Source organism: Pectinophora gossypiella, chromosome Z (assembly GCF_024362695.1).
Source record: "Pectinophora gossypiella chromosome Z, ilPecGoss1.1, whole genome shotgun sequence".
Classification (NCBI taxonomy): domain Eukaryota; kingdom Metazoa; phylum Arthropoda; class Insecta; order Lepidoptera; family Gelechiidae; genus Pectinophora; species Pectinophora gossypiella.
The window spans coordinates 16,981,048-17,008,097 of NC_065433.1; the positions used below are offsets into that span (position 1 = coordinate 16,981,048).

General features: G+C 36.7%; 3 protein-coding genes across 3 annotated transcripts in view; 1 reads left to right on the forward strand and 2 right to left on the reverse strand.

Moving 5' to 3' along the window:
• LOC126379913 (ecdysone-induced protein 78C-like) overlaps positions 1-9,235 on the forward strand; it is a 40,645-nt gene extending 31,410 nt beyond the window's left edge. Inside the window, exons 6-9 of the mRNA XM_050028925.1 lie at positions 4,742-4,920; positions 5,203-5,316; positions 5,535-5,714; positions 5,994-9,235. Of these exons, the coding sequence (XP_049884882.1) occupies positions 4,742-4,920; positions 5,203-5,316; positions 5,535-5,714; positions 5,994-6,233 (713 nt within the window). The 3' untranslated portion in view covers positions 6,234-9,235. The remainder of the gene's footprint in view (positions 1-4,741; positions 4,921-5,202; positions 5,317-5,534; positions 5,715-5,993) is intronic.
• Positions 9,236-9,269: 34 nt separating this feature from the next.
• Positions 9,270-19,872, reverse strand: LOC126379917 (serine/threonine-protein kinase tricornered). Its single transcript, XM_050028929.1, has 11 exons — positions 19,542-19,872; positions 18,404-18,484; positions 17,292-17,424; positions 17,007-17,154; positions 16,689-16,799; positions 16,288-16,529; positions 16,061-16,200; positions 15,588-15,771; positions 14,388-14,552; positions 13,930-14,093; positions 9,270-13,818 (listed from the first exon to the last, which is right to left on the reverse strand). The coding sequence occupies exons 3-11, from the start codon at positions 17,411-17,413 to the stop codon at positions 13,703-13,705; spliced, it is 1,392 nt and encodes a 463-aa protein (XP_049884886.1). The 5' UTR covers positions 17,414-17,424; positions 18,404-18,484; positions 19,542-19,872; the 3' UTR covers positions 9,270-13,702.
• Positions 19,873-20,668: 796 nt separating this feature from the next.
• On the reverse strand, positions 20,669-26,040 carry LOC126379726 (uncharacterized). The gene is made up of 10 exons (XM_050028540.1): positions 26,035-26,040; positions 25,066-25,246; positions 24,228-24,460; positions 23,815-23,941; positions 23,120-23,309; positions 22,884-23,013; positions 21,490-21,571; positions 21,282-21,412; positions 20,975-21,065; positions 20,669-20,754 (listed from the first exon to the last, which is right to left on the reverse strand). The coding sequence occupies exons 1-10, from the start codon at positions 26,038-26,040 to the stop codon at positions 20,669-20,671; spliced, it is 1,257 nt and encodes a 418-aa protein (XP_049884497.1).
• Between the last annotated feature and the right edge of the window lie 1,010 nt (positions 26,041-27,050).

Consider the following 27,050-nt stretch of genomic DNA (forward strand, 5'->3'; position numbering starts at 1 on the left):
TTTATTTGTATTTATTTTCGTAATAATAGTGTCACTGTCACTTCCGCTGACCAGCGTTGGTGACCCAGTTTCGAGTTCGTGTAGGTACCTAATCGTGCTGCAAAACTAAGAGTGCCGCAAAACTTAGTGTTATTTATTTTCATCTCTCCAACACGAAATGAGTGCTTTTCTCTGGTACAAAGCAACTCATAGAATAGTACGTTTTATCCAAGAGACAAAACACGTAGTTAACTTTTTAATTTCATATACTCTTATTTTCCCGGAAGTGCCTTCTTATCTCAATGTTCTTGCCATAACTATAGCCTGATTTGCAGTGTACGTATACACGCGCGATTTTGTATGATATTAAATTAATTGTAATTTTATGAATTGAAAGTACTTAAACAGTATTTTATCTAACATAAACACGTTAATTACACATAAAATACATATATAAACTCACGCCTATTTCCCACCGGGGGAAGCAGAGACTATGAATTCCATTTGCTTCGATCCTGACACACTTCTCTTGCGTGTTATACTCATAAAATTGCTAAAAAATATAGCATATAAAACAAAATAGCGCGAATCAAATGTCGAATTCCATGGAATACTTTCAACATTTACATTGTTTTAATTATTTTTGTGATATATGGCGAAAAATGAGTACATCTACTCGTAGTTATGAGGATAGTTAATTCGAAAAGAGTGGGAAAAGTTTCATAGTTTACAAGAGAGGAAATTTGTTTTAAGTATGTATTTTTTAAAATGCTTACAGAGCTCGATAGTCTCCTAGTTGAATAACTTTGGTAGATTGTGATTTAAACTTATTTTAAAATTCAAAAGCACAAAATACTTTCTGATGTACCAGCAGTTGTTTTTCGGCGAAGAATTGCAGAGAGAAGTCCTGAACCACGCATCCTATACCTTATTACCTGCTGAATCCCGGTTGGACATTCCAAATTTTCTTCTCTCTTTCATCATAAACAAGTGTTGTATTGGTAGCGTATTGGAAGTATTAAGCCGCGGCAGTTCTTGAACTCTTGCTGTAAACCCTTGCACTTAAATAAAGAGCTGGTATATGCTCACTACTATGCCTTCGTCGTATTTCAGCATCTTTAGTAAAATTTCATAAATACTATCCCACCTCCTACGGGCTTTACTTGTTTGTTTGCAAAAAAAACTTCACGTTATTGTGAAAGTTCGTCGTGTAACGTCTGTTGTAGTTCTTCTTCATGTCTTTCTTCTTTCATTCTACTTTCCGTTTTGCAACGGTGTACTTACATCTTTTTCATTCGTGCTTTCTTGTCTTTCATACATGCCGTACACAGCCATTGCCTTGGCTTTCAATAAAGAAAAGAAGAAAAAAGCTTTTAAAAATGCTTTGTTGTTAAAAATCTTAGAATGAAATATAATAAGATTACGAAATCCAGTACTGATGATTGCTAATCAAAGTTATCCGTGCCCTATTGTCAGACGAAAAGACCTAAAAATAAAATTGTGTTGTGAGGTGAATGACCAACCTTAGCAACCCTGGTGTCAGGATTGTTATTAAGCCGTCAAGTGCCACTGGTATGGCTCATGAAACGACTACGTACTTATCAGTAGTAAGTAGTGACAGGGGCTAAAATTGCTTACCGTGTCATCTTATAATCGGGCAATCTGATCAGCCTGTAATGTGCTAACCAAACTAGAGATCACAAAAAATGATCTTTGTGATATGTCTCCACCGGGAATCGAAACCAAGAGCTTCGATTGTGAGCACAACAATAAACCTCTGAACCATTGAGGCCATGCCACAACATTACTTGAATTTCTGTTTGTACGATTTATTGTAAAAGTAATTTCTTCAAAATAAAGTACAATACTGAATCATAGGATGTAGTTATTGTAACCACAGAGTTAGTATCTAACCCTGTCTGTACAGTACGTGAGGTCAATAAACTGCAATCAGAATTATTTCAGTGATGTTCCAGACGCGAATAAACGTGTATCCGAATTTATCAAAAGGTATTTAATTAATTTTATTAAGACTTGACAGGGGTGGAATTGTATTGAACTCGATTAAACCCGATCGTTAAATCAATAGAAATGACTTATTTATCGAATCGTCAGGACGGCACGGGGCTACCTTTATTCTCAATAGTTCCTTACCGTAATGCCCATTGATGTATAATATGTTACTACTCACACTAGCTGCTGTTCTATATAATACCTACTCACGCGTACGTAATTCGCACTGGAGAAGACAGAGCCACAAGAAGTCAGAAGACATGTAGCTATCCTCTCCTGGTCTTGGCATGCCGAGATTTATGTGATTGACAAGTTACTACCAATCTATTTTATGATCATGGAAGTAATAGTGTACTTACTAACATACAAGTAGTAGGTAAGTGCATAAATTACTTCCGTGGTAACGACACATTCACTCTTTTTCTTTTCCTCTTTCTATGCATGAATCGTGTGCGTTACCCCAACAAGAAAGTATCTCCTAGAGTTATATGAGTAGAACGTATAGTTGGTGCCTTATCTGCTGTAAATGTGCCCCCACATAAAAAATGTGTGCCCCCTGTCGTTTCGAAAAAAAATCGAAAAAACGATTCTTGCTGGGGTAACGTTTTTCTAGCAGGAAAATTCTAAACGAATGATCGGAGAGAGAAAAACTGTGCATGGCCAGATAGCTTATATGTGTGCCAAAATGTGCCCCCAAAAATAAAATCTGTGCCCCTTCAGATTTTCGAGATATTGCATTTCCTGCTGGAGTAACGTTTTGATGAATAGTATATCTCTAAAACCATTGCATGTGCCCCTGTAGAATAAACATACGCGAGTAGCTCTTAATGTGTGCCCCTTTGTGCCCCAATTAGATTTTAGAAAATATTTATAGTTTTCAAGTTATCGCGGTTTTATGAAAACCCGAAAAAACATCGCAGCGCCTAAATGAGACAAGGCATAACTTCGCTGAAAACTGTATTCGGTCTTTCTTGACGCTAATAATAACCATACAAAGTTTCAAAAATGTTCATGCATGCGTTTTTGAATAATCTTGCTAAAAGTAAAAACGATGGTGTCATAACTTTGACGGCAAAATACAAGGAACTGGCACAATCCCAGATGTGTAGGTGTAAACCAAAATCTTGTGCCTTTAGTCAAAAATATATGGTGAAAATATTGAGCTTCAAATGTTACGCATTAAGTAAATATAAACAAAAAACCAAAATATGTAAACAACGGCTGGTTATCCGACCAAATCTGAATGACTACTAAAAAGCGACGGATTCATACTTAACGAGGACCTTCTTTATTGGACGTATTATACCTAAGCTGTTGTCCTTACAGTCGCGTTCAAAAGTTTTGAGGGCTAATTAAAAAATATATTAAATGCACCTTGTGACTATATAAATGAAACAGCTTGTTGATGTGGAAATTATTATTTACATTAGTATAAAAATACAGGTATGTCACAAAACAGTTTGGTCACGATTTTGAGCATGTTAGTCACATGTACATTTTATTTGAAAATGGCTCTTATAAATGTACTTAATCATGTGTAAGGTCATAGAAACAGCTATTAAAATATAATCCAATAACAACTTTATTTTATTAGTTATTACTTTTCTACTTCAGTGTACTCAGGCACAACACGTGTGAACCGGTTAGTGAGTAAAGTAAAGAAGGTCATCGATATGTATGAATCCGTCGCTTTTTAGTAGTCATTCAGATTTGGTCGGATAACCAGCCGTTGTTTACATATTTTGGTTTTTTATTTATATTTACTTAATGCGTAACATTTGAAGCTCAATATTTTCACCATATATTTTTGACTAAAGGCACAAGATTTTGGTTTACACCTACACATCTGGGATTGTGCCAGTTCCTTGTATTTTGCCGTCAAAGTTATGACACCATCGTTTTTACTTTTAGCAAGATTATTCAAAAACGCATGCATGAACATTTTTGAAACTTTGTATGGTTATTATTAGCGTCAAGAAAGACCGAATACAGTTTTCAGCGAAGTTATGCCTTGTCTCATTTAGGCGCTGCGATGTTTTTTCGGGTTTTCATAAAACCGCGATAACTTGAAAACTATAAATATTTTCTAAAATCTAATTGGGGCACAAAGGGGCACACATTAAGAGCTACTCGCGTATGTTTATTCTACAGGGGCACATGCAATGGTTTTAGAGATATACTATTCATCAAAACGTTACTCCAGCAGGAAATGCAATATCTCGAAAATCTGAAGGGGCACAAATTTTATTTTTGGGGGCACATTTTGGCACACATATAAGCTATCTGGCCATGCACAGTTTTTCTCTCTCCGATCATTCGTTTAGAATTTTCCTGCTAGAAAAACGTTACCCCAGCAAGAATCGTTTTTTCGATTTTTTTTCGAAACGACAGGGGGCACACATTTTTTATGTGGGGGCACATTTACAGCAGATAAGGCACCAACTATACGTTCTACTCATATAACTCTAGGAGATACTTTCTTGTTGGGGTAACGCACACGCATGAATCGCAGTGCTCCATGAAAATAATAAGTAGGTACTTAGGTAATTTTAATCACTTCACAACAGAAGGTTCTTTAATTGAATTGAGAACGGAGAATTGATAACTATTCGACGCGCACCTATGTATTTCCTTATGATGTTCCTACACCAGACTACAAGACCGAGTTAAATGTTTCTTTATTATTTGTAATTCAGCGATTTTTTTCGTATTTCGTAAAGTTTTGTTTCGTATTCTGTGGTGGGCGAAGGAAGCGGCGGTGAGGAAGCAGCCAGTTCGACGACGGATCGTGTGACGGATGTGCGCTCGGTGCTGTGGTACAACGTGGCGCTGCGCATGACCCCGGCCGTGCAGCAGGTGGTTGAGTTCGCCAAACGACTGCCTGGCTTCCACACCCTGCCGCAGGATGACCAGCTTATACTCATTAAGGTACCTCATGTCACTCTCTCTAACTTTCTTCATCTGTTTCTTCTGCCTTTTTTTTTGTTTCTTCTTCTTATTTTATCATTGAAGTTTTATTTAAGTATTTTCAATAATAGCATTTGCGAAGTTTGCAATGTCTTTAACGCGACAGCGAAATTTACACAAAGTATTTTCATACATTCCTCATATCAGACACATGCATCATTGATACATTTGAACCCTTCCCACTGTTACGCTGCGCGATAATATATAAAATGTGGACTCTTGTCACTGTAAATTATGTTACAGCTAGGGTTCTTCGAGGTGTGGCTGACGCGAGTGACCCGCTTGTCTACATCAGATTGCATCGTGTTTGACGACGGCACAGCTATATCGCAGAGCCAGCTTGACATCGTGTACGATGTAAGTATCTACAATAGATGCTACTTGTAACGTACCTACCACCAATCATCCCGAATCCCGGCCCTCTAATAGCCCCTATCCAGGGCACACAGCCGGTGTCGAGCAATTCATCCAATAAGACAACAAGTAATGGATCTATATCTATAAGCCATATAGAAGTTACTAAAAATGGCAAGTGCAATCAGGCATACTTATTTTTCATATTTATTTTCTTTCAGGCACCATTTGCAACAGCAATGCTGACTTACGTGCGCACTGTGGTCAAGATGCAGATGTCCGAGGAAGAGATGGCGATCTATACCGGCACTCTGCTGCTGTGCCCGCAACGCAGCGGACTGAGCGACCCCGATCGCATCGATACTCTGCATCGAGCTGTCGGCGACGCTTTTCAACACGTTGTGAGTAGAGAACCATTTGTAATAAAGTTGCGAGTGAAGAGGCCTGTGATCTAGTGTTGAGACTGTATTTTATGAGACTATCCTTTGTCTGGTTTACCTGATTGTCCAAAAAATAGATGATTCCGTATTTCGGAAAGCACGTTTAGCCGTTGGCTACTATTTACTTAGTTATCTCAGAGGCTTCATAATAACCGGAACATCGGTGTTTAACGAACGTTGACCTCACAACCCACACGGCAGAAGAAGGAAGGTATTGAATATAATACGCGTATTATGCAGGTGATCGGGAGCGGCGTGGCGGACGTGGCGGGGCGCCTGGAGGCGTTCGCGGCGGCGACGCGCGACGTGCGCACGTTGGGCACGCGCCACAACGAGCTGCTGGCGTGGTGCCGCGACCACTGGCCGCGCCTGGTCCTGCCCGCACTCTTCTCCGAGATCTTCGACATTCCCAAGTCTGAGGAGGACGACGTGACCGACTCCGAGCGCGCCTCGGCGCCGGTCTCCCAATTACAGGGATAAACATAAATTATTTACACATGATATAAAACCCATTTAAGTAATTACCTATTCCAGAAAGAAGCGCATTTAAATTACTTCTTTCTCAGCGACATAATGTATTATTGTCAACGAATATTAGTCGAGTCAATGAAACGTTTCACTTCTTATTTCGTAAGGACAGGTCCAATAAAACTTCTCAATTTCATTTTTAACATTAAAAGGTATCAAATTATAAATTACTTTTAAAATTCTGTAAACGGCTTCATTTATATACCAGAAACAGTTTTTGCGTCCGCTGTTCATCTGTGAAAGGGTCTCAAAGTTCTACCTTAAAAGGCTGTATCTTTTGAACTATATTAGGTACCCAGTTTTACAGAATATGCATTATTATAGGGATATTATATCAAGTAATGGATAATCTAGAAAGTAAAAAAAAATAAGCGGGCCCCCCCATAAATGTAACTTTTCTTTTCAACATCTTTTTGTCTTTGCTCAGTAGTAAAAACAAACAACATCACAATAGGCCTCGTCCGTCTGCTGAGGACGATTATGAGACATTTTCGTTAGTGACTGTATAGTCCGATACGGGAGCGATATGGTCTACCGCATGCTCGGCAGGAAAAAAATTGTAGATGGTATTAAACCGCTGTCATGTCTCCTCAGATGCTCTAAAACCTGGAACCAGGCACCTATGTTTTCTCTCTAATGAGGCACTCAACATGCTTCTGATTTTAAATAAAATTGAAGAATACACCCCAATAAGAAAAAGTCATCAAAATCGAACCTGTCCCTGCGAAATGAAAAGTTTTACTGCTTTATTGACGCTACTATGCATATAGCGCCTACATGGGTTTCATGTTCATTATGATTGATGGTTAGTTCGTAAGTGGTAACTTTAAAGTTTGCCAAGTCATCATACAGGACCATGTATCGTATAATCGTATAAAAATAGCGAATAAGGGTCATTCAAGTAATACGTAAGCAGAATTTCAGTAGGTATTTTTAATTCCCCTCCTTCTCTTTGTCAGTATAAGCAAAACTCTTACTGCACCTATAGGCTTAGAGGAATATAAGAAAAAGTATATATTGCAAACATAATCATCATCAAGAGCTCTGGCCCCGTCTAAATTTAAGCCACGCAAATACCCAACCCCCATTAGTTCTTACGTAATACTTGAATAGGCCCACACAAGTTATTCAATTTACATAATACAGTTATTTTCTTGTCAGGTAATAGTGTAAGCTTCACACGTCCGCACATAGAAATAGAGGATATTTGGTGGCGGGTTCTCCACTTGAAGATCTTTTTATTTATGTTACGTTATAACTCTATAGCCCTCTAGGATTCCGTTAAATTATATTTTAGTAATAAAGTTTAGACCTAACAATATAGGGACATATTCGCCTACATACATATTGAATTATAATTTATGTATTCTACCTAGATATTAAATAAAAAGTAAATTTAAAGGCACGTGTTAAAAGATAGCAACAAGTATATAATGATTATGACAAATAGATTTATTTTGTTATTTTAACTCTTAATTTTAAGATCGATTTTTCTTTTTATAATTTTTCTATCGTTTGTTGTTATATATTTTATTTTTTATAGAAAAACTGAAAATCGTGACTGTGATCGCATATAAGAAGTGTTTTTGGGGATTTGATAGTATAAAATATAGTATTATGTGTCTGAAGCACCTGTAGCGTGCTCTACTGCGGTATAATGTAACGGTCTCCAATATTACTTAGGAGATATTGTAAATACGAGGCTGTTATATTGTACCGGGTGTATCAGTTACTGTAAGTTACCACAAGCGCCGCCGTCTCCCATTTTACCATGTAACCAAACTAAAAAAAATATGACCGTTCAATAACACCCGCTAGCCTAACGTTACTGTCGGCAACTATAAGCACTTATTAAAAAACTGATGAACAAAATGAGAGGTGGTAGCGCTGATGGTCGAATATACACCGGACTGGGTTGTGGGTGGCAGAGTATGTAGGTTCTTCTGATCCATGCGTGAATGTTCGTGAATCAAGGGTAGGGTCTAGTTTCACGTCACATTACGCTGTACTGTATAAGTGCACATTTTATTTATGAAGCTTTAAAATGTTTTATTTTGCTCAACTTCTCCGGTGGTGGGATTTATGTTGCATTTGTCTCGTGGCTGTTATAGAGGCGCAGATTGTGTTAATTCTTTATAATTACTTATATTCTTCATACTACATACACAACGCCTTTATAACTTCCACGAAACACTTGAAAATTCAAATAATTAGTGTATCGCGATTGCATTTACTCAGCATTTTCGCACTTTTGAGGATTTTAGCATATTAGTTTGTATTTAAATTGTTTAATGTTTCACCGTGTACTCTTTAGAGATAAGACTTACAATCTTTGGAAATGATGAGCGAGTAATCAGGACAATGATGTGATGACACAAACCATGAGTACACGGCGTAGGTACAATAGATGTTATAAATTAAATGCAAATTACTACAAACTGTGCCGGAACTTCTCTGACTAGTTGTAAATATAGCGTCGATTTGTTTGGGCTGTTGGGGTATATGAAATAGGTGCTAAGGATTGAGAGTCACAACCTCTTGGCGGAGGTTAACGTAATTGCGTTTATTTGGCATAAACGTAGTTTCAAAGTAATACATATTGGAAATAGGTAAAACTAGGTCCAGGCCAGTCTGGTCTTTATAAGCCCAACTTTATAATTGCCTGCCGAAAAATAGCTTTTGCAATTCTTGTACACATTTTAACAATCCCTTTTTTTATTTAATCATGACTTATGTTTTTGGCCTGATGTCGTGAACCTCAATCTTTATGCACATTTTATTAAATTGGTGACATTGAGTTTTATCGTCGAAACTCTTAAGTTATAGAGACAGTCATATAATTTTAAAGGTAAATATTTCGATTTAGAACTTCACTTTCTACTATGTTAGAGTGAATATCTACAAACAATTATGTACGAAATACACGCATAATAAAAATTAAAGAGTTTTATTTCGAATGGTCGGATATAATCAAATAAAGGACAGAAATCAAATTGCAGATAGCTTTAATGCTTATTTGTATTGCCACTTTCTAAAATCACGTGGAAGAAACAATAAGTATTAAACAAAATACTTCAAAACTTACAATTTACGAAATTAAATAATTCATTTTTATTTTTAATAACAATAACAAAGCAATTGCTAATTTCAATTAAATAGTAAGCTATTCAATGGAGCATTGTATATAATTAAAAACAACACGGTAATTAATATAAGTGCAATATAGGAAATTCATGCAAGGTCTCATCACAAGTAAGTAGACGTTCAGAGCGGAGCAGGCCTCGTGTGGTGCACTCGCGTGCCGCGTGGCGCTACTTGTATGACGCTCATATCGCTATACGATGCTGATCAACAACTGCTTACCTTACAACTAATAAGAATATCTGCAGCGAGCCCATCTCTGTTTACACCTACGACAACTGTTCAATTCAACCAGTTTCAAAAGAAGAGTGATTATGTTACCTATCGTCTGTGAGTTACGTGTTTATCTGTGATATGTTTTTAGTACAGTTAACATCGGAATAAAAAGAAACCTAAATATTACAAGACAAGATTTAGAATCTGATAAAAGTTTAACACTACATTGCTAAAGGTCTATTCAGACTAGTGCATGTTTCCGTCGCTAAATGATCAATCAATACAGTTAAGTTGGATGAGCGTTATTAGAATGGTAATGAATAAGGCAAATGCAATGTTATGAATAAGGGTCGCAATGTGCTGGAACGCCTAACTGTACCGAATGCTGTTTATTTTGCGTGAAGGCAGAAAGTAAATGCCTTATGGCACACATCTAAATAGACCCAAAATAATTTACTTAAATTAACACTGATTAGTCTTATACAAACTGAACCAAAATAATACATTGTGAAACAGTAGTTAAAGTAACTTAAAATTATACAACACCATTATCGCTAAGGATTCATTTGAATAACGTTCGCTGCAAGCTCTCGTAAACTCCACAACTATATTTCAGCGATCCTTCCGATATTATTCAAGTGTTATACTAAGAACGAGCGTACAACTAGACTGATGTGAAACAGATATATATATATATAACGTTTGTACAAGTTCACAATATTACGTAGTGATGGCTCACGAAATTATTGTTGCTGAATCCTTAAAATTATTTTAACTAATAAATGTAAAGCTCCGAAAAGTAAAATTTCGAGAATTGGAATAAAATAATGTATTCGTTGCACAAATGTCAAAAGGAGTTTTTTTTTCGAATCTGCCTACCTTCGTTTCTTACTGTTCTAGGCTGACGACTTCCCGTTTCTTTCCTTTTCGGAGAAATAAATTACAAATTGAAAGTAGCTAAAATAAATATAAGAAATATTTGTCGAAATCGACACCGTTACAATAACTTTAGAAACGGGAGCATGAACAATGACCATGTTAATATGGACCCTGATTCCAGTATTGTAGCACTTCTGTATCTCACTCAATGAAAGCCCTTCAAAAAGTGAACATTTCACTAGTTTTAAAAATAAAAAATGCGTAATTAAGCTAAATCGAAGTACAGCTCAGCTGGAGAACGAAAGCTATCGATAAGGAAACCGGTGAAATCTGTTTTGCAATTTTCTGCTAACAAAACATTTTCTGGTTACAATCTTTGCCTTTTCATACATTATTATAAGGCAACTTCTGGTGGACACAACTATTTTTCTATACAATTAAATAATGCCTACCAAGGACATCTATTTAAGATAAGTAAGAAAGTGCTACACCGCTGGGGGCATTTTGTCACTGTTTTTTGATTGGCACTGAAGATTCAGTGATTATGGAAACTTAAAGTCCAAACCTACACGTAAACGTTTTACGTATAGCATAAGTAAAATCGGGCAATCTTCATACCATTACTGGTTCGCAACCTGTAATGTCAAAACCCACATCAGATTTTAGAACACCACCACCGGCCAATACTAAACACTACACAAACTTTGTACTTAAGCTACCGGCAAGATCTACCGCTGAGAACTTTCCACCAAAATCAGGCAACCGAAATGTAACTAAGGTATTACGTGTCTGCCTTTCACTTTATTCATCGCTCAAAAACTTTTATCCTTTTACAAAGATTTTATCCTCTACGGGAGTGAGAAAAACATGAGTCTTTCCTACGGTTTCTAGGGTCAAAGCTACACAATGCGTATATAAAAGACTTCCGCAATGGAAAACAATTCATTTAATGACTTATGTGGAGTGTATATGTAATTCAATTGTTATAATGCCAAATGCATCTTTCATTGTTTCTTCCAATGAAATGTCACGTGAAACTCTCGTCGACAGTAATAAATATCGTTACAGGCTTACAAGTTCTGTTTATCTACATATTACCAGCATACAAGATCAACGAAGATCTCCTTTGGCACCTGGTATGACATAAGAATAGTTGCTACTAGAAAGTGCTAAGGAATTGCAACATATAACGTAATCAGAAATGCTTGATTATCTTTCTCAGACCAACAATTCTATTCAAATTATAATAAATAACCTGTAATCTGCAGTAACACAATACTGGACGGAATGCTAATATACACGAATTGAACTTATTTAGCAGATATTACATTTTATAATACATGATTAAATTTGAGTACGTTTAAATATTTATTATATTATCTCGTCTTTGGTGTATCAGAAAAACAGGTATATAAGGTGACTCTGTAAACAAAGGTCAAACAAGCATTTCTGATTTAAATAAAACGTTGATTATATTTATGACGTCAGTGAAATAATAGGGGCGGCCCGCAAGCTCAGCTTAACGTGTTCTTGCTAAGTCGTTGACTACATCTTTAGAATGTGTAATTGACTTGACATAGTACGGAATACCGACGTCGAACATAATATCGCTCGCAATATCCAATTTCATTCTTCATTAAAATAAAAGCACGTCTAGGACATTTGATTTTCTTTTTATAACAATGCATCAAACTTTTGCCGAGTGCTGTGCTACACAAACAGAATATATATATGTTGTGTTCAAGAATATAATTAATTAATGAAACGCAAAATTAAAGTTATTTAAAAAATAAAAAGCAGAAGCACATAACAGCAATTCTTACAATATCATTTAAAATAAGAAGCAAATTAAAAATAAATCGCATTGCCAACCGCCCTTAACAGGTTAAATATATCACGAGGGTTTCCAAATCTTGCGCCTATTTTTGTATAGTTTAATATACCTATGTAGCCTTCAAATACACACAAAAATAAATGTTAATAATTCATTGCACTTTTTAATTTCTGTAGGTTTATTACTGTATGTTGAATTCCCATCTATTTCATACCTCGCCAAAAATAATCGAAAGCAAAAACCCAAATTACAAAACGTAAGATTATACAGCTTGATCGTTGCAAAAGTGCGACACTAAAGAAACTAAAATCATCTAACAAACAGTTTTGACTTTTGATCATTTGAACTTAGGCATAAGGCACTTGTCCCAACGCCGACGATTGGTGAGTGGTGAGTTGAACTAGAATCTAGGGGTCGAGTCCGTTCATTGCTAAAAGAGCGTCACCGAACTAGTCATTTTTTGACAGCTCCTGCAATAAAATAGTGGCTAACTTAGCAGCCAACTGTTCATATGTGTATCTTATTTATTTACACTGCTGATTCAGTGTACGTTTGTTAAGCGAGACTATAGTTGATCTGTGGCTCGCTCGTCGGCGGTGGGACAATTGCCTAAAGCAGTACCGGCAACACAGGACGCCACTGCTACTGCTAATCTGGGGCTCAAAGTATACACATTAAACTTTACAATATCTTATATAATGTATTGCTTGAATGTTTAAAGCACCGTTACTTTACATTTTGATTTTTGTTACAACCTGAAGCATATCAAGTGCAATACTTTGAATAAATAACACATAGCCGCAATAGCACGAGTAGTACACTTGATTGCTGAACAATTCCTCGCAAATGGTCGTTGCACCGTACACCGCATAGGTTAAAAGGCAATGGAGTCCTAGGAGTGTGCTCGTCGTGAGCCCTTTGATAACATGAGCGACTTTGTTCGTAGGTCAATATTTCTTTTTCGCCCCTTTTTTACTATTACACAATAACATTACTGTCAGAGGCGAGTGGCCCCTTAAAAACCTAGAAGTTATTACGACCAGGGTAAATTAACATCATGAATACAATACACAAAGTTGCATGTGATCTAAATTCACAAATGTAAACCATACAAGATTATATTTTACATATCGAAAATCACCCTAACGACAGGTGCGAATGCCATAAATCGAATACTAAGGTGTTAAACTGCAGTCTACAATTACATAATTATTACTTTTCAAAACATCTCCTACCTAATACTCTTCCTGGTCAAGATTATTTGATAAGAAAATAGAGGAAATCTTTCATAATGTTAATTTATCTTAGGAAATACAGGCCTGTTGAGGAGCCATACAGGAGCCACATCGATTCACTTTTTGGTAGGCGTGCCGCGCTGGGTGAGCCCTTCGAATCTCTTGAAAGTGTAGTTGATGAATACCCAGTCTTTGTACGCTACCTCGCCGTCTTGTGTGATCGGGGCTGACGCTGTCGACACAAGAAATGGAATATAAGAAAATTACCCTTGATGATTTTCAATTTGTATGAAATTCATAAATGAGGATGTCATGTAAATAAAGATAGTAGATGTGTTCTTACGTATTTCTAGCTTGACGTCGGGGAAGTCGTCGAAATTGGAGGTGTCGTCGATGGAGCGCACCTCGACGGAGATAGCGGCGGGACGCTCGCGCACGTGCGACCAGTCCACGCCGCGGAAGAACGACACCGACTTCACGTCCTCTATGCCGCGCTGCGACCCCAGTCTGCACCATACACACATTCCTCGTATACTTCTTCTACTTATCGTGTGGGTTGTGAAGTGGAATACCAAGCTCATCAACCCTGTTGTCAGGGTTATCATTGAGCCGACGCCGCGTATGGGCGCGTATGACAACAGGGCGGAAAGATAGGATACAGAGTAGTAACAGCTGTCAAACGCACCATGCTAGAACTCTAAAGATTTTACCAAGTTATAAGTATTGCAGCAGCAGCCAGCAGTGGGTGGATACAGGCCGAGTAGATAAATAGTAGAAGTATTGCCGTTGCCATAAGAGTACCTGCGGTCTGGTTCGGAGCAGAAGCGCAGGATGGTCTCGCGGGCTTCCTCGCTGATGGGTATCTCCGGCGGGAAGGTGAGCGACTCCCGCCAGGACATCACCTTGCGGTACGTCTCCTGCGGCGACTCCGAGCAGAACGGCGGGTAACCAATCAACATTTCATACCTGGAACACACAATGTTAACCAATGTATGAGCCCGTCTTATCATAGCACCACTAAATACAAAACATAACAAACAGTAAAGTAATAAATTCACCTCGCGTCGCATAAAATTTATTTCCTAATCTTTTAAATGATTTTATCATATCGCTTATTTTCGCTCTCAGTTTTCGCTACACTCGAAAAATACAACAAGAATTCACAAAGCATTAACAATAACAATTTGGCCAAAACAAAAAAAAAATACACAGTAACAGTGCAGAACTTGATAAGGAGACTAAAACATTATAAGCTGTAAAGTTTGCAATAAACGATTAAATAAAAATAAAAACCCAGGCTCCATGAAACACATTTTCAATGCACATTTAATGTATAGTGTATTCTATTTTATATACTTCAAAGATGTTCAGAACTGATTTTAATGTAGTGTAATAAATTACCTCATCCTAATAATATATTAATTACCGGTTGATTGGGGGACCTGTTCCCAGCACGTATATAGGCTGTTTATTGAATTTTATGTAATAAACACTGAGTCGCATAGCTTAATCAATTGACGTTTTTTTATTATACACTAGAACATACTATACACAGCTCAGTACGAAAGACATGAGAGCTATATCATTCTAAACATGTTACGTTTACAGTATTATTTAACATATGTAAGAATTTGATTCATAATTATTACACAAATAAAACTGCATTACATCAATATTATGTTACATGTGATCCAGGAAAACGCAAACTTTTGAAGCTATCGTGAAACATTGTGGCCATTATCCTTTACAGGAAAGAAAGATAGTATTGTGCTTCTTATTTGTTAAAGTGAACACACGACAGTTTAAATATAGAAGCATGAACTTGTCAATGATGTTTGACATAAATTGATTTGAAACAAAATTATAGTCCATTTGACTCCGTCACGTAGTAATACATAATAAACACGTCGGAAAGATGGTGTAAGAGTGTCAAGCAATGAACGAGACATATTTTAGATTTTTGATGGAAATATACATGTATAAATACAGTGAGATACTAACATAATAACTCCCAGGCTCCACCAATCGGCTTGCGGTCCGTAGCCTGTCTGAAGGAACACTTCTGGTGCGATATAGTCGGGTGTGCCCACCGTGGAGTAAGCTAACGCCCGCCTGTTGCGCTTCCACGACTCTGCGCGTCTCTTCGAGTCCATTGCAGACGATGACGTCGATACTGCAGACAATACTGTATTAAAAAAAAAAACATTTTTTTTCTTTAATCTTATGTTAAAGCCTTAATGCCTGTCCAACTTTGTCTGTAGTAATTGAGAGTTCTATAAGACTATAAATCTCGAACACTTAGCCTTACTGATTTATTATACCAAACAAATTCAATTGTTCGGTACTAGATTGTCAAAACAGAACATTTAGCTGTTTGCCTCATCATCCACATACTGTACTATTTCACTAAATAAGGTATTACTGCTACATCTGACTTGCGATTAATAGACAGAATAAAATAGACAATCACTTACTAAAATCAGAAGGTGTGGCGCGAGACAGGTCGCGGTAAAAATCAGTGCGATGGCTCTTCTTTAACCCAGTGCAGAGACCGAAATCACTCAATTTGATGTGTCCACGTGCATCTAGTAGTAAGTTGTCAGGCTTTATATCTCTGAAAATATAAAGAGCATGTTATCATGGACACTTGTTTGAATTTACACATAACGAAAACCACAAAAAAAAAACATTGCTAACTCACCTGTGAATAAAACCAAGTTTATGTATACTGTCGATAGCCAATGCTGTTTCTGCGACGTAAAACTGCGCGCATTCTTCACTTAACGTATCTTTCTTCATGAGCAAAGTCATCATGTCGCCACCAGGCAAAAATTCCATGATGAGGTACAGATTCATGGGATCTTGAAAACTGTAATACATCTTAACAACCCACTGGTGGTCAGCCTCTACAAGGATATCACGTTCTGCTCGCACATGGGCAACCTGCAGAAAATCCAACACAGAAGGTAATCAGATTCCTGTCAAAAAATGAGACGCAGTTCAGGAATTGATGTCATAAAATAAAAAATATCTATCAGTTTTTCGGTGGTTCAAGGTTTATATCGTCATGGGAATACAACAAGTAGGTTGAATCCACATTACCTGTTCTTTTTCCAACATATCAGCCTTCCTAAGAATTTTCATAGCGTACACATGACCAGTGTCCTTCTTTTGCACAAGCCGCACTTCTCCAAAGGCACCTCTTCCTATCACCTGTTAAAAGTTTCGAAAATTAGCAATTGAAGACCAATACTTTACATTTCTGGCAGGCACAAACAGAACTAAAATTAGTTTTATCTCTTTCTTGCACCTAGGTATATTCTCAATAAAGAAAGGCAATATTTTGAGAGCTGTTAAACTACAATAAAATTAAAATATGTGGCCAATATCAAAGAATAGTTTCACGGTTAATCTTCTCACCTTGAGTGGTTCGAAGTCTTCCACTCCAAGCCTAGATCTCTTAAGCCTCAAGAACTCAGTCTCCTTCTGTGCATGTTGCTGTCGCTTCTCTTGTTTTTGACTTTCGGTGAGGCTTTCATCTTTGAGCGACTCTTCAAGTTTCTCCAACCTAAGTCAGAAAAAAATTCAATTATGTAACTTTATTACACAACGTAATATACATACTACAATTTGATTTGCGTTTTCAAAAATTATATTTACAAAAGTCTTTATTTTTCTGATGGGAAATAATATAATGTTCCTTACCTTTGTTTCCTCTCATAATGTTGGGTTATGAGATTTGAATAGAAATTCTCTAGAGTGACTTTAGCCTTGGTGGCCTTGTCGAGCGTGTGCCCACTGAACCGTATATTGTCCGCGCCCGTCATTTCCAGCACCCCTGGCCAAAATAATACCATACCGGTCAATTTAGTGCTTAAAAGTAAGTTATTTACAGACAGACATTTATAAAATATGTATCACTCATTACTTTATCAAATAATTTTGAGTGTGACTGTCTCATAAATAAACAGTTTACAAACATCAAAAACATATTTACTAACAATGAATATAAGAAACAAACAATTGGTTTTGTAATAAGAACAATAAGCTGAAATATATTGATGAATAATTAAGGCATTGCATAGTAAATATGAGGCAAGCATATTAACAATTCTGAAGCATAAATATTTTTAAATAATTGCTATTTCACGGTCTGTCTCTCAACTACTGAGTTTGTGATGGATCCTTGCTTTAAATTATGAACAGTGGTGCCCAAATATATATTTACTTTAAGGGTTTTATTTTTTGTTTATTTTTATATTATATACTTTTGCACCAAGAGAGCCACTCTCAAGAGCCATTTACCTTTGTAATAAGCTTATGACGTCATCTAGAATGGCGTAATATACCAGTATTCTTCATAGTAGCCACGCGACCTTGACGCGACACTGTCTTACTTATCTTCGAATCAATGATAGACTACAGTATTTGATGATGATCACAGTAATGCAGGTACCTACATAGTATTGGGCAGTTGTTTCTTTTATTTATGGCCTACTTACCAAGTTGTTTATTTGTCAATATAAAATTATAATTGCTTGTCAGTTATTAGATAATAGTTAAGGTAACTTATAGCCTGATTTTTGTTATCATGTACTTATTATTTACGCACATGATCTCATGGAAACTTTATTGTACTATTTATGGTTAAAAGTTATTATGATAGTAAGTAAACAACCACGCAAGTTGCGCCATTGGGAGCAGCAACAAGATTTATACATTCAAACAGATATATGTTAATTGAGTTTACAACTATAACCTAACAAGAAACTCAAACAAAATAGGTAGTTTTGTTTGCATGAAAGTTGGCATGTTACCTGGAGGCTGGGGCGCTGGTGCCGGTGTATCTGGGGCCACCGTAGTGCCCGGGGTGCTTTTCCCCCAAGACACGGCTCACTCTACAACAGCAATTTTATTACTGTATTAAAGCAGGTTCATTATATTTAGGTACTCAAAAGCAAAGGATAACTATAACATAAAATTTTATTTAAATAATTTACAAGAATTAAATGTGTATTTACAATGTAATTCTTCTAAATTATTCCAATGTGGGTTTACAATATGAAATCAATGGAATATAATAATATAATTTCATAGCACTATATGTAGTTGCGCTGCTAATTTCAATGTTAATTTAACATGATAACTAGTTTTATAGAAGATTTATCATAACAAAATATGTTTTGGAATGAATACTCAAAGCAGGGTTACCATATAATATAGATTTATTTTACATATTTACCTATAACATTGATAGTAAACTTAATTTCACATCACAACTTTCCTTCAAATGAAGGGTTCCTAAGTTCTATTTAGCCTACAGTAATCCACAGTTGGGTAATTTCTCATGTCTCTATCAATATTAAATCAGAAAGAATCCTTTTGGTACAAATCTAAGGTAATTATGCAATTCTGTGGAGAGCATAATTACTAGTTATTGACAGTATATTGAAGACTTTATTGGAGGCTTTATTTATCTACATACACTCCACTGCTTTCCTGGTGAGGAATTGCTAAACATACAAAAAGAAATTGATCCTGGTGCACTCACTCATCTCATGTATGGGGGGACCTCAAGCACCCCCCCCACCCCTCGAATTTATGCTAAAGTTTGACATACTTTTACTTGCCTCTTCACAAAACTTTACTCCTTAGCTATTGAAACAGAAAAGACCTAACGCGTTTTAATTCAAACTTGAACATAAATTCAATTAACACTTATACAGTCCTAATCAAACAATATGTACATTGATAGACCAATTGGTATACATGCAAGACTAATTTATGTCGAAACATTTACCATTGCAAGCTATAAATAGATTGTGTGAACCGAGTCATCGATAAAACATCATCAGAGGCTGAACTAACGAGGCGTAAGAAGTAGAAATATTTGCGTCACAAAAGTAGAATTCACGAGGCAGAGTCACTGCGGCCCGTCACTCAATTGATACGTACCTTGGGTTGAACTGTGACACGAAAATCTTGCTGCTTGTGCGCCCGCTACTTCCGCACACTAACAAATAAACAGCATTAAAATAATTATGTTATCTCACAACGTCTTAAAATCGATAAATTTTGAAAAGATCAAAATAAAATAAATTTGTAAAACGGTGTCACTGAACTAGGAGTAACAATTTTTTACTGTTAATCTACTAACTGCGGGCTACTGTCGCAAATGTAGTTAATGCCTTTGTTAGATGAATTACAAAAGCAAAATAACGGGATTTTTGTGAGCGACCCGAAAGAAATTGCACAAAGGAAAATGTCTGTCAGTCAGAGAAAACCAAATCGACACAGATTAAAAACATGTGTTGCCCGCCTGCGTACATTATTTCCCCAAAATTACAACAAAAATATGTCGCGATATTGCGGGCAACAGTTAGTTTATTATAATTTACATTTATAAAATATTTAAATAACTAGCATTTATGTATCACACGCAATGGAACTGTAAAATAAATGGCGCTGTACATTATTCAAGTGATAATTATCTATTTTCTCATTACTCAGGTACATAATTACTCAAAAATATGGCAAAGGCATAAATAAAAATAATTGTTTCTTGATATTTGTGGACCATATAATAACAAGCGTCATGTATACCCAAAAACAAAGATAAGATGCATTTATGTCAATTATCCATGAAATCAAAAGGTTAAACGAAGGCAACATAGTACAGCGCCATCTATACTATTTTGGGTAACATAGCTTGAACAGTCCTCATTTCATTTACCAACTAGTCAAATCAGTTTTTTACTTACGACAAAACAAAAAACAACTATGGATATGGAACTATAGACTTTGTATGAAAACGTACTCCGTGACGTCCTAGAAAAATGTGGTAAAATATTGAAATTATTATTGCATTTCTCTTATTTAAAATTAGTAAAATTAGATAGAAAAAATAAAAATGATTTTATTAATTCTAGACTTGTAGCAATTTAGTAATTAACATTTCATAATATGTTTGCTTTCTACAGTGGTTGTAGGAGATGCTGCTAGTGATGAGTGATGAACTATATTGTTATTTGGGAGTAAATAAAAGACAAAAAAACATTGTCCAAATATATTTTTAAATAAAATTAACTGTAATTTTTCCCATGTTCAAAAGACGCCGCAATTTGAGAATCGTGTGTAAATTTGTAACTGCCAGAAGGTTCCATTCCACCTGCAAAAAAAAATGTTTTATACATGGAATCTGTGCTCATAAACGTAGCCTACTTGATCCCACTGCTTGGTCAAAGGGAATCAATGGAAGGCCTTTAATTCTTCCACTCTTCCCGACTCTGCGCAATCTTCGGCCAATCTCTCCAATTATTTTATGGGGTCTACCCCGACTTCGACTCATAAAGGTATATCATTTTAAAATAGAAAAGAAGTGCACACACCCATGGGATCGGCTGACAAGTGCTGACCACCAACACCAATATCTTCAGAGCCTGTATCGCGAGTGTCAGTCCTGAAGTTAGATGGCTGTACCTGAAAACGCACAAAAACTACCTCAAATAAAAGTGTCTTGATAAATAGTCTTTAAATAATAATGCCATGTCAGGGGCCTTTGGCGGCTCAATAATAACCCTGACACCAGGGTTGATGAGGTTGGTAATGTACCTCTCAATCCACACGATAGAAGAAGAATAATACCTTTTATGGAGAAGATATCCCCATATTATTATAATGATTAATTTTTCTTACTTGTCCTTCATTTCTCATTAGATCAGGCAAAGCCGCGGAAGATGGGTATCTGTTGTAAATACCATTTAAGTTGTAATGTAGATTCATATCCGGACCGATATTAGCTTTAAGCAATTGTTCCCATATACCACCTGTAAAGGGAAATCAACTTATTAGTTCATAGTATCTCTCTAATAATACTTTGTACGACTGATTACACACAAGTTACCTTTGTCAATTGATACAACTGGTCTGTTCGACTGCCAAGGATATTCGCCATGTGCTTGGAAATAAATCGCGTACGTGGAAAGCTAAATAAATAAAGAAATATCAATACTGTCACAATTAAAGCAAAATATGTTTCACCAGGAGTGCTCAACAAAAAGTGATAATAAGATAATTCCTTGGAAGAAAAAAAAATACTGGCTGGCATACATACCTCATACATTTGTTAACATGATAATATAAAAAGTTATTGATTATCTTTTGTTATGTTTTTTAATATGTTAGTTATTTGTTTCCTACGTGTCAAAGCGTGTTAAATATGGAGAAAACAGAAATTCGCGCAATAATAAAATATCTGTGCTTGAAAAATTTTACTACGGTGCAGGTAAATCATGACTTAAAGAGTTAAAGAGGAACATTAGAGGAAGATGCTCCACCATATTCTACAGTTGGTGCGCTGATTTTAAGCATGGAAGAACTTGCACTAAACATGAACCTCGCTTTGGACGTTCTACGACAGTAGTGACCGAATAAATGGTAAAAAAAGTTTAATAAATTCTTATGACAGATCGGCGAGTTACTGTTCGTTTTATAGCCGAAGATTTCAATAGAAAGTGTTGATAATATTGTACACAACCACTTAGACATGGAAAAGGTATCGGCACGCTGGGTACCCAAAAGGTTACAGATGCACAGAAACAAACTACACTGAAAGTTTCACGCAGCAGTTTGGATTGTTGTAATAGCAAGATCCTGGCTGATATCTGGCTCGATTCATAACAATGGATGAAAGTGATGAAACATGACTTCACCTTTATGTCCCTGAAACTAAACAACAGTCCACGACCTAGCCTAGAAGAGACCCTCATCTCTTAACGCCTAAGAAGTTTAAAGCAATTCCAGCCACCGGTAAGGGCATGGCTCTCTTTTCTTTGGTAGTTTGGGGTGGTGATGATGGAATACCTCAGTCTTGAAGCCACTATTACGAGGACTCTAAATAACAAAATTGCGAAATGAAATTCGCGAGAAACGACGTGTCAAACTCACTAAAGTTGTTTTGTTTCACCAAGATAAACCAAGCGCACAACTCCAAAGTTGCGGTAGCTGCTATTGAGGATGCTGTGTTAGAACTGATGGCCTCCTAGTCGTCTCTATTTCCAAGGTTAAAAGAACATCTTAGAACTAGATATTTGAATATGATGCGGCTATTGTAAACATTTTTAGAGGATCAGGATAAAGAGCTTTTTAGGAAGGGAATTTTACGCTTAGACAAAAGATATACCAAGTATAGTAACCTAACAAAAATACTATATCGAAAAATTAAAAACGTAATAAAAGATAGTTGTGTCATTCTCATTGAACAGCCCTCGTATTCTATCTTAATAAATTAAATTTTACCTGAGTGTAATAAAGTGAAAGCCAGTATTTTCCCCCGTGCCCGACAAAAGCAGTCTCATTAGCGTCCATCAAAGCAGTAGGTAATTCTTGATGCAATACTTCAGGAGCTATCCGTAGATTGCATCCGTACCTGTCAATGTCATCAACATTAAAGGCCTCATCCGATTATTGAAGATCGCTACGATAAACTCAATAAGATGAATAGAATAGCTTGTAATAATAAATAATTTTCTTACCAATCTGGGCAAGCTTTAAGTATATCATAAGGTGCTCTGTAATACTCCGCTCTTCGCACAACTGGGTTTCTAATGTTGAATCTCTCATTAGGATCCGAAAGATTAACATGTTTGATTTTAATATCTCTTCTTTCGCAAATATAGTCGTAGTGGAACTTGGGAATTGATTCGCCTCGTGCGCAATAAGTAGCTTAAACAAAAATAAAACATAACATAAACTGCCTATATACGTCCCACTGCTGGGCACAGGCCTCCCCTCAATCAACCGGAGGGGGAGCTTAAACAAAAATATTATGTTTCAATTAATCTTTAGGTACATGCTATTTTGAAAGTAACTTTTAAAACCTCTATTAACGTTCTGTATGTTTCCATTTGAAAAAGCAAGTGAGAAGTGGGTGTATTTTATCTTAAGCTTCGTATAGGCACACCCCGGACACTCCATACCAAAATCTAATTCTTACTGTATGCTGCCTAACACGTAAGTGCGAGCGACAGCCATTTAAGACTAAAGTAAGACCCAGAAGGGTTGAGGTCGGCGCCCGATACGGGGCAGAGAGTTACCTTTCTATACATATTATTATAATTTTGTATTCGAAGGTTTAGATACTAATTTATTCATTTACCTTTAAAGAAAAATATGATCAAATACAATTTTATGTTCAAAATAATCATATTATTTATATACTATCTCTTACTCTTATATGTCCCATCTAGTGAATTGACTGCAGCATATTTTTCAATACAGTATCTGTATCCCAGAACTGTTGGATATCGGAGATATGGCATTTTACACGTGAAACGGGCTTCTTGGTACATAGCTCCCTGAAATTGGGGATATAGAGAATATAATACACGCCGAAAAGTGATACTAGTATTTTACCCACAATAAGGGGTAATATAAAATTCACAACAACATTTATCGTATCGAGAGTATTGCCAGTCAAAAATATATAAACTGATTAATTAGTTTATTATACTGGCGGGAAGATTCAGTTTAATGGTTATTCTTAAATTTACTCATGAGAACTTGCTGTCACTGACTGATACCATTACATTTTAACATGGAGTAACTAATAATTATACTACTATGATCAACTATGATGCAAACCTTGCAAATGACACTTCTACGGCCCGGCGGTCGTGATACGCCCCCGAAGCAGTACGTCCTTGTTGAATTGATCATTATTTCTGTTGCACCAATATGGGACACTAGTGTAATTCCGTTTATTCCTGCCAAGGCGAACCGCTGGAGCCCAGCTCGTTTCCGTACTTCAACATTATTTTTCATACTCATAGTATTAACTATGGCTTGCCAACCATATACGAATTCGTGCATGGGTCCTAGAAAATATAAATACGTATAAAGAGTAGTCGTCGAAAACACCTTCGCTAAGTCGTCGCACAACTCCAGGCCGGTTGGAGTGAGTAGAACCTATAACCACAAGTCAATCCTTAGACGGATACTATGAACGGGTCGCGTATCGTAACAGGTTACCTTACCAGCTTATCGGAGTAGTTACCTACAACACAAAAGGCAACCTATACTTTTCTTACGTACGAAACGTCAAAACGAAAGTTTTTCTTGGAGGAGAATGATATCATGAATAAAAGCGCTCAAACATACTCATTTTAAAATTCAAAAGTAAGTCAAAAAATAAAAATTTGCTTAATTTTTGATCATCTTAGATTGGCGTCTATTTCTAGATGAGCAATTTATAATTTGTCTGACCTAGTCAAAGACAAAAAAGGGTTACGACATACAATGAGGATAAAAACTGCTCCTCATTACTACTTCCTACCTCCCTCCCTCCGGCAAGATACCTCCTACCCTACCTATCTCGTACACAGAAATAATTACGTTCAGTTGCTTTAATTATTTTTTCACTCCCTCTCCAATGGAAAAGTGGCCTTTAATGGTAAAATATTTGAAAGAAATATTTAGAGACCAATCCCGAAGCTGTCTCCGTCAAGAAAGTTGAACATTTCGCCAAAGCTATCCGGCATAAGACCAGCTATCACTGTAGATTGCTGGAAGCCCTCCTCCGGGAGCATGGGTGCTATCTCATCTGGCGGAGTGGTGAACTCGTGCGACGACATGTTGTTGTAATGTCCGCGGCTGTTTCCGCCCTGATAAATAAAAGTTTAACTAAATTACACTATAGATTTACACACAGCCTCAGCCTAACAGCCTCCGTGGTCTAGTGGTCACGATCTGGAGGTCAGGGTTCGATTCCCGATGGGGACATTGTCGAAATCACTTTGTGAGACTGTCCTTTGTTTGGTAAGGACTTTTCAGGCTTGAATCACCTGATTGTCCGAAAAAGTAAGATGATTCCGTGCTTCGGAGGGCACGTTAAGCCGTTGGTACTGGCTATTAGCCGTAAAAACACCTCCACCAACCCGCAGTGGAGCAGCGTGGTGGAGTATGCTCCATACCCCCTCCGGTTGATTGAGGGGAGGCATTTGCCCAGCAGTGGGACGTATATAGGCAGTTTATGTTACACTACAGATTATTTGTCGGTACTTATAGGTACCATCCCAATAAGTAGGTAGGTACTAACCTGGGCGAAACATATTAGTAGCAATACAGATACAAGCCACATGATGTATACCGCGTGGCAGTGCACAATCAACTGAAATACAGTTTATAACTATTAAAATGTATTGGGACTTTGAAATAAACTAATTGGCCATTACTTAGAACTTGAAAAGTAATTGGCTAGATAAAACTTGTGAACAAAAGTGCTTTGATAAGAATGCAAATTGCGGATCAGGGATATTTTTTTTACTTTGTTTTCTTTTCTATTTATAAAAAGCCGGCAATGAATCACTTAGAACAGTAATTCTGTAATGGAGAATCAATAAAGTACTATAGAATAAAAAAAAATAATTAGTTAATGCTCCACGCTACTTACCGCCATCATGTATGTGCACCGCGGACGTCAAAATCATTATCACCCCCAAAATATCCTTGAATCTTTTTGTAAATACATCCACTTGAAACTTATGTCATGCTACCAACTTACGTATGATCTAACTTTTAAAAAGAAACGATTTTAGGATTTTTTTGCGGTGACACTAATAAAATTGACCACCGGTTCTCTGAACTCTATATAAAGCATACGTCGAAGGTACTACTGTACATAAACGAATGTAGAATAATGAAGACTTACTGCTTTTCACACGGAAAGCGTCGGTTCGATCCCCGATTTTCACTAAATACCGTGACCATTATAGACGGCGATACGTTGTTAGTCTAACACGGGATAGAAGAAAGAGTTTGGAAGGGCCAAGTAAGCGCGAAACGCGCGCCATATAAGTATGAGCAAATAGTTCATACTTCAACTTAGCACTCCACTCGTCCACAAACTTTACAACGCACGGAGCTCCGCGACAGTATATTAAAAAGTCGTCTTGTGCATTATAACCTGCAGGCCTAAATATCGTCTAACATGCAAGGAGATCTAAGAACCGAAGAAGAATCTAAGAAGTATAATCGGCTATTTCTCAAAAAAATACTTCTGTATGCAGTATCTTAACGAAAAGTAATGATAAAATTGCAGCCTATCACATAAAATTACATTGCCGGTAAAGTGGCTATGGAATTTGAGAAGCAGTAGAGCTATCGTAGTTTCCAGGAGTACTTAGTAGTGAAAGAGATCGTAGTTTGAGGATTGAATTGGCAACAGCGGTTCTCATAGAAAATGTGCGTTAGGGCCTTTCCATCCTCTTTAGGTAGGTATATTCCGTGGTCTACTAGAAAATTGGGTGAAGCGTAGGTACTCAATTAATCTTGCGATTGAAGAGTAGCTTCTGTTATGTTTAATTTAAACTTAATTTTACAATAACCTATTACGTGGTATTAAACATATTCGACATCCTGTAGGACGTATGTACCTTATAATTATGACGGTAGTGGCGGATTTGGCTT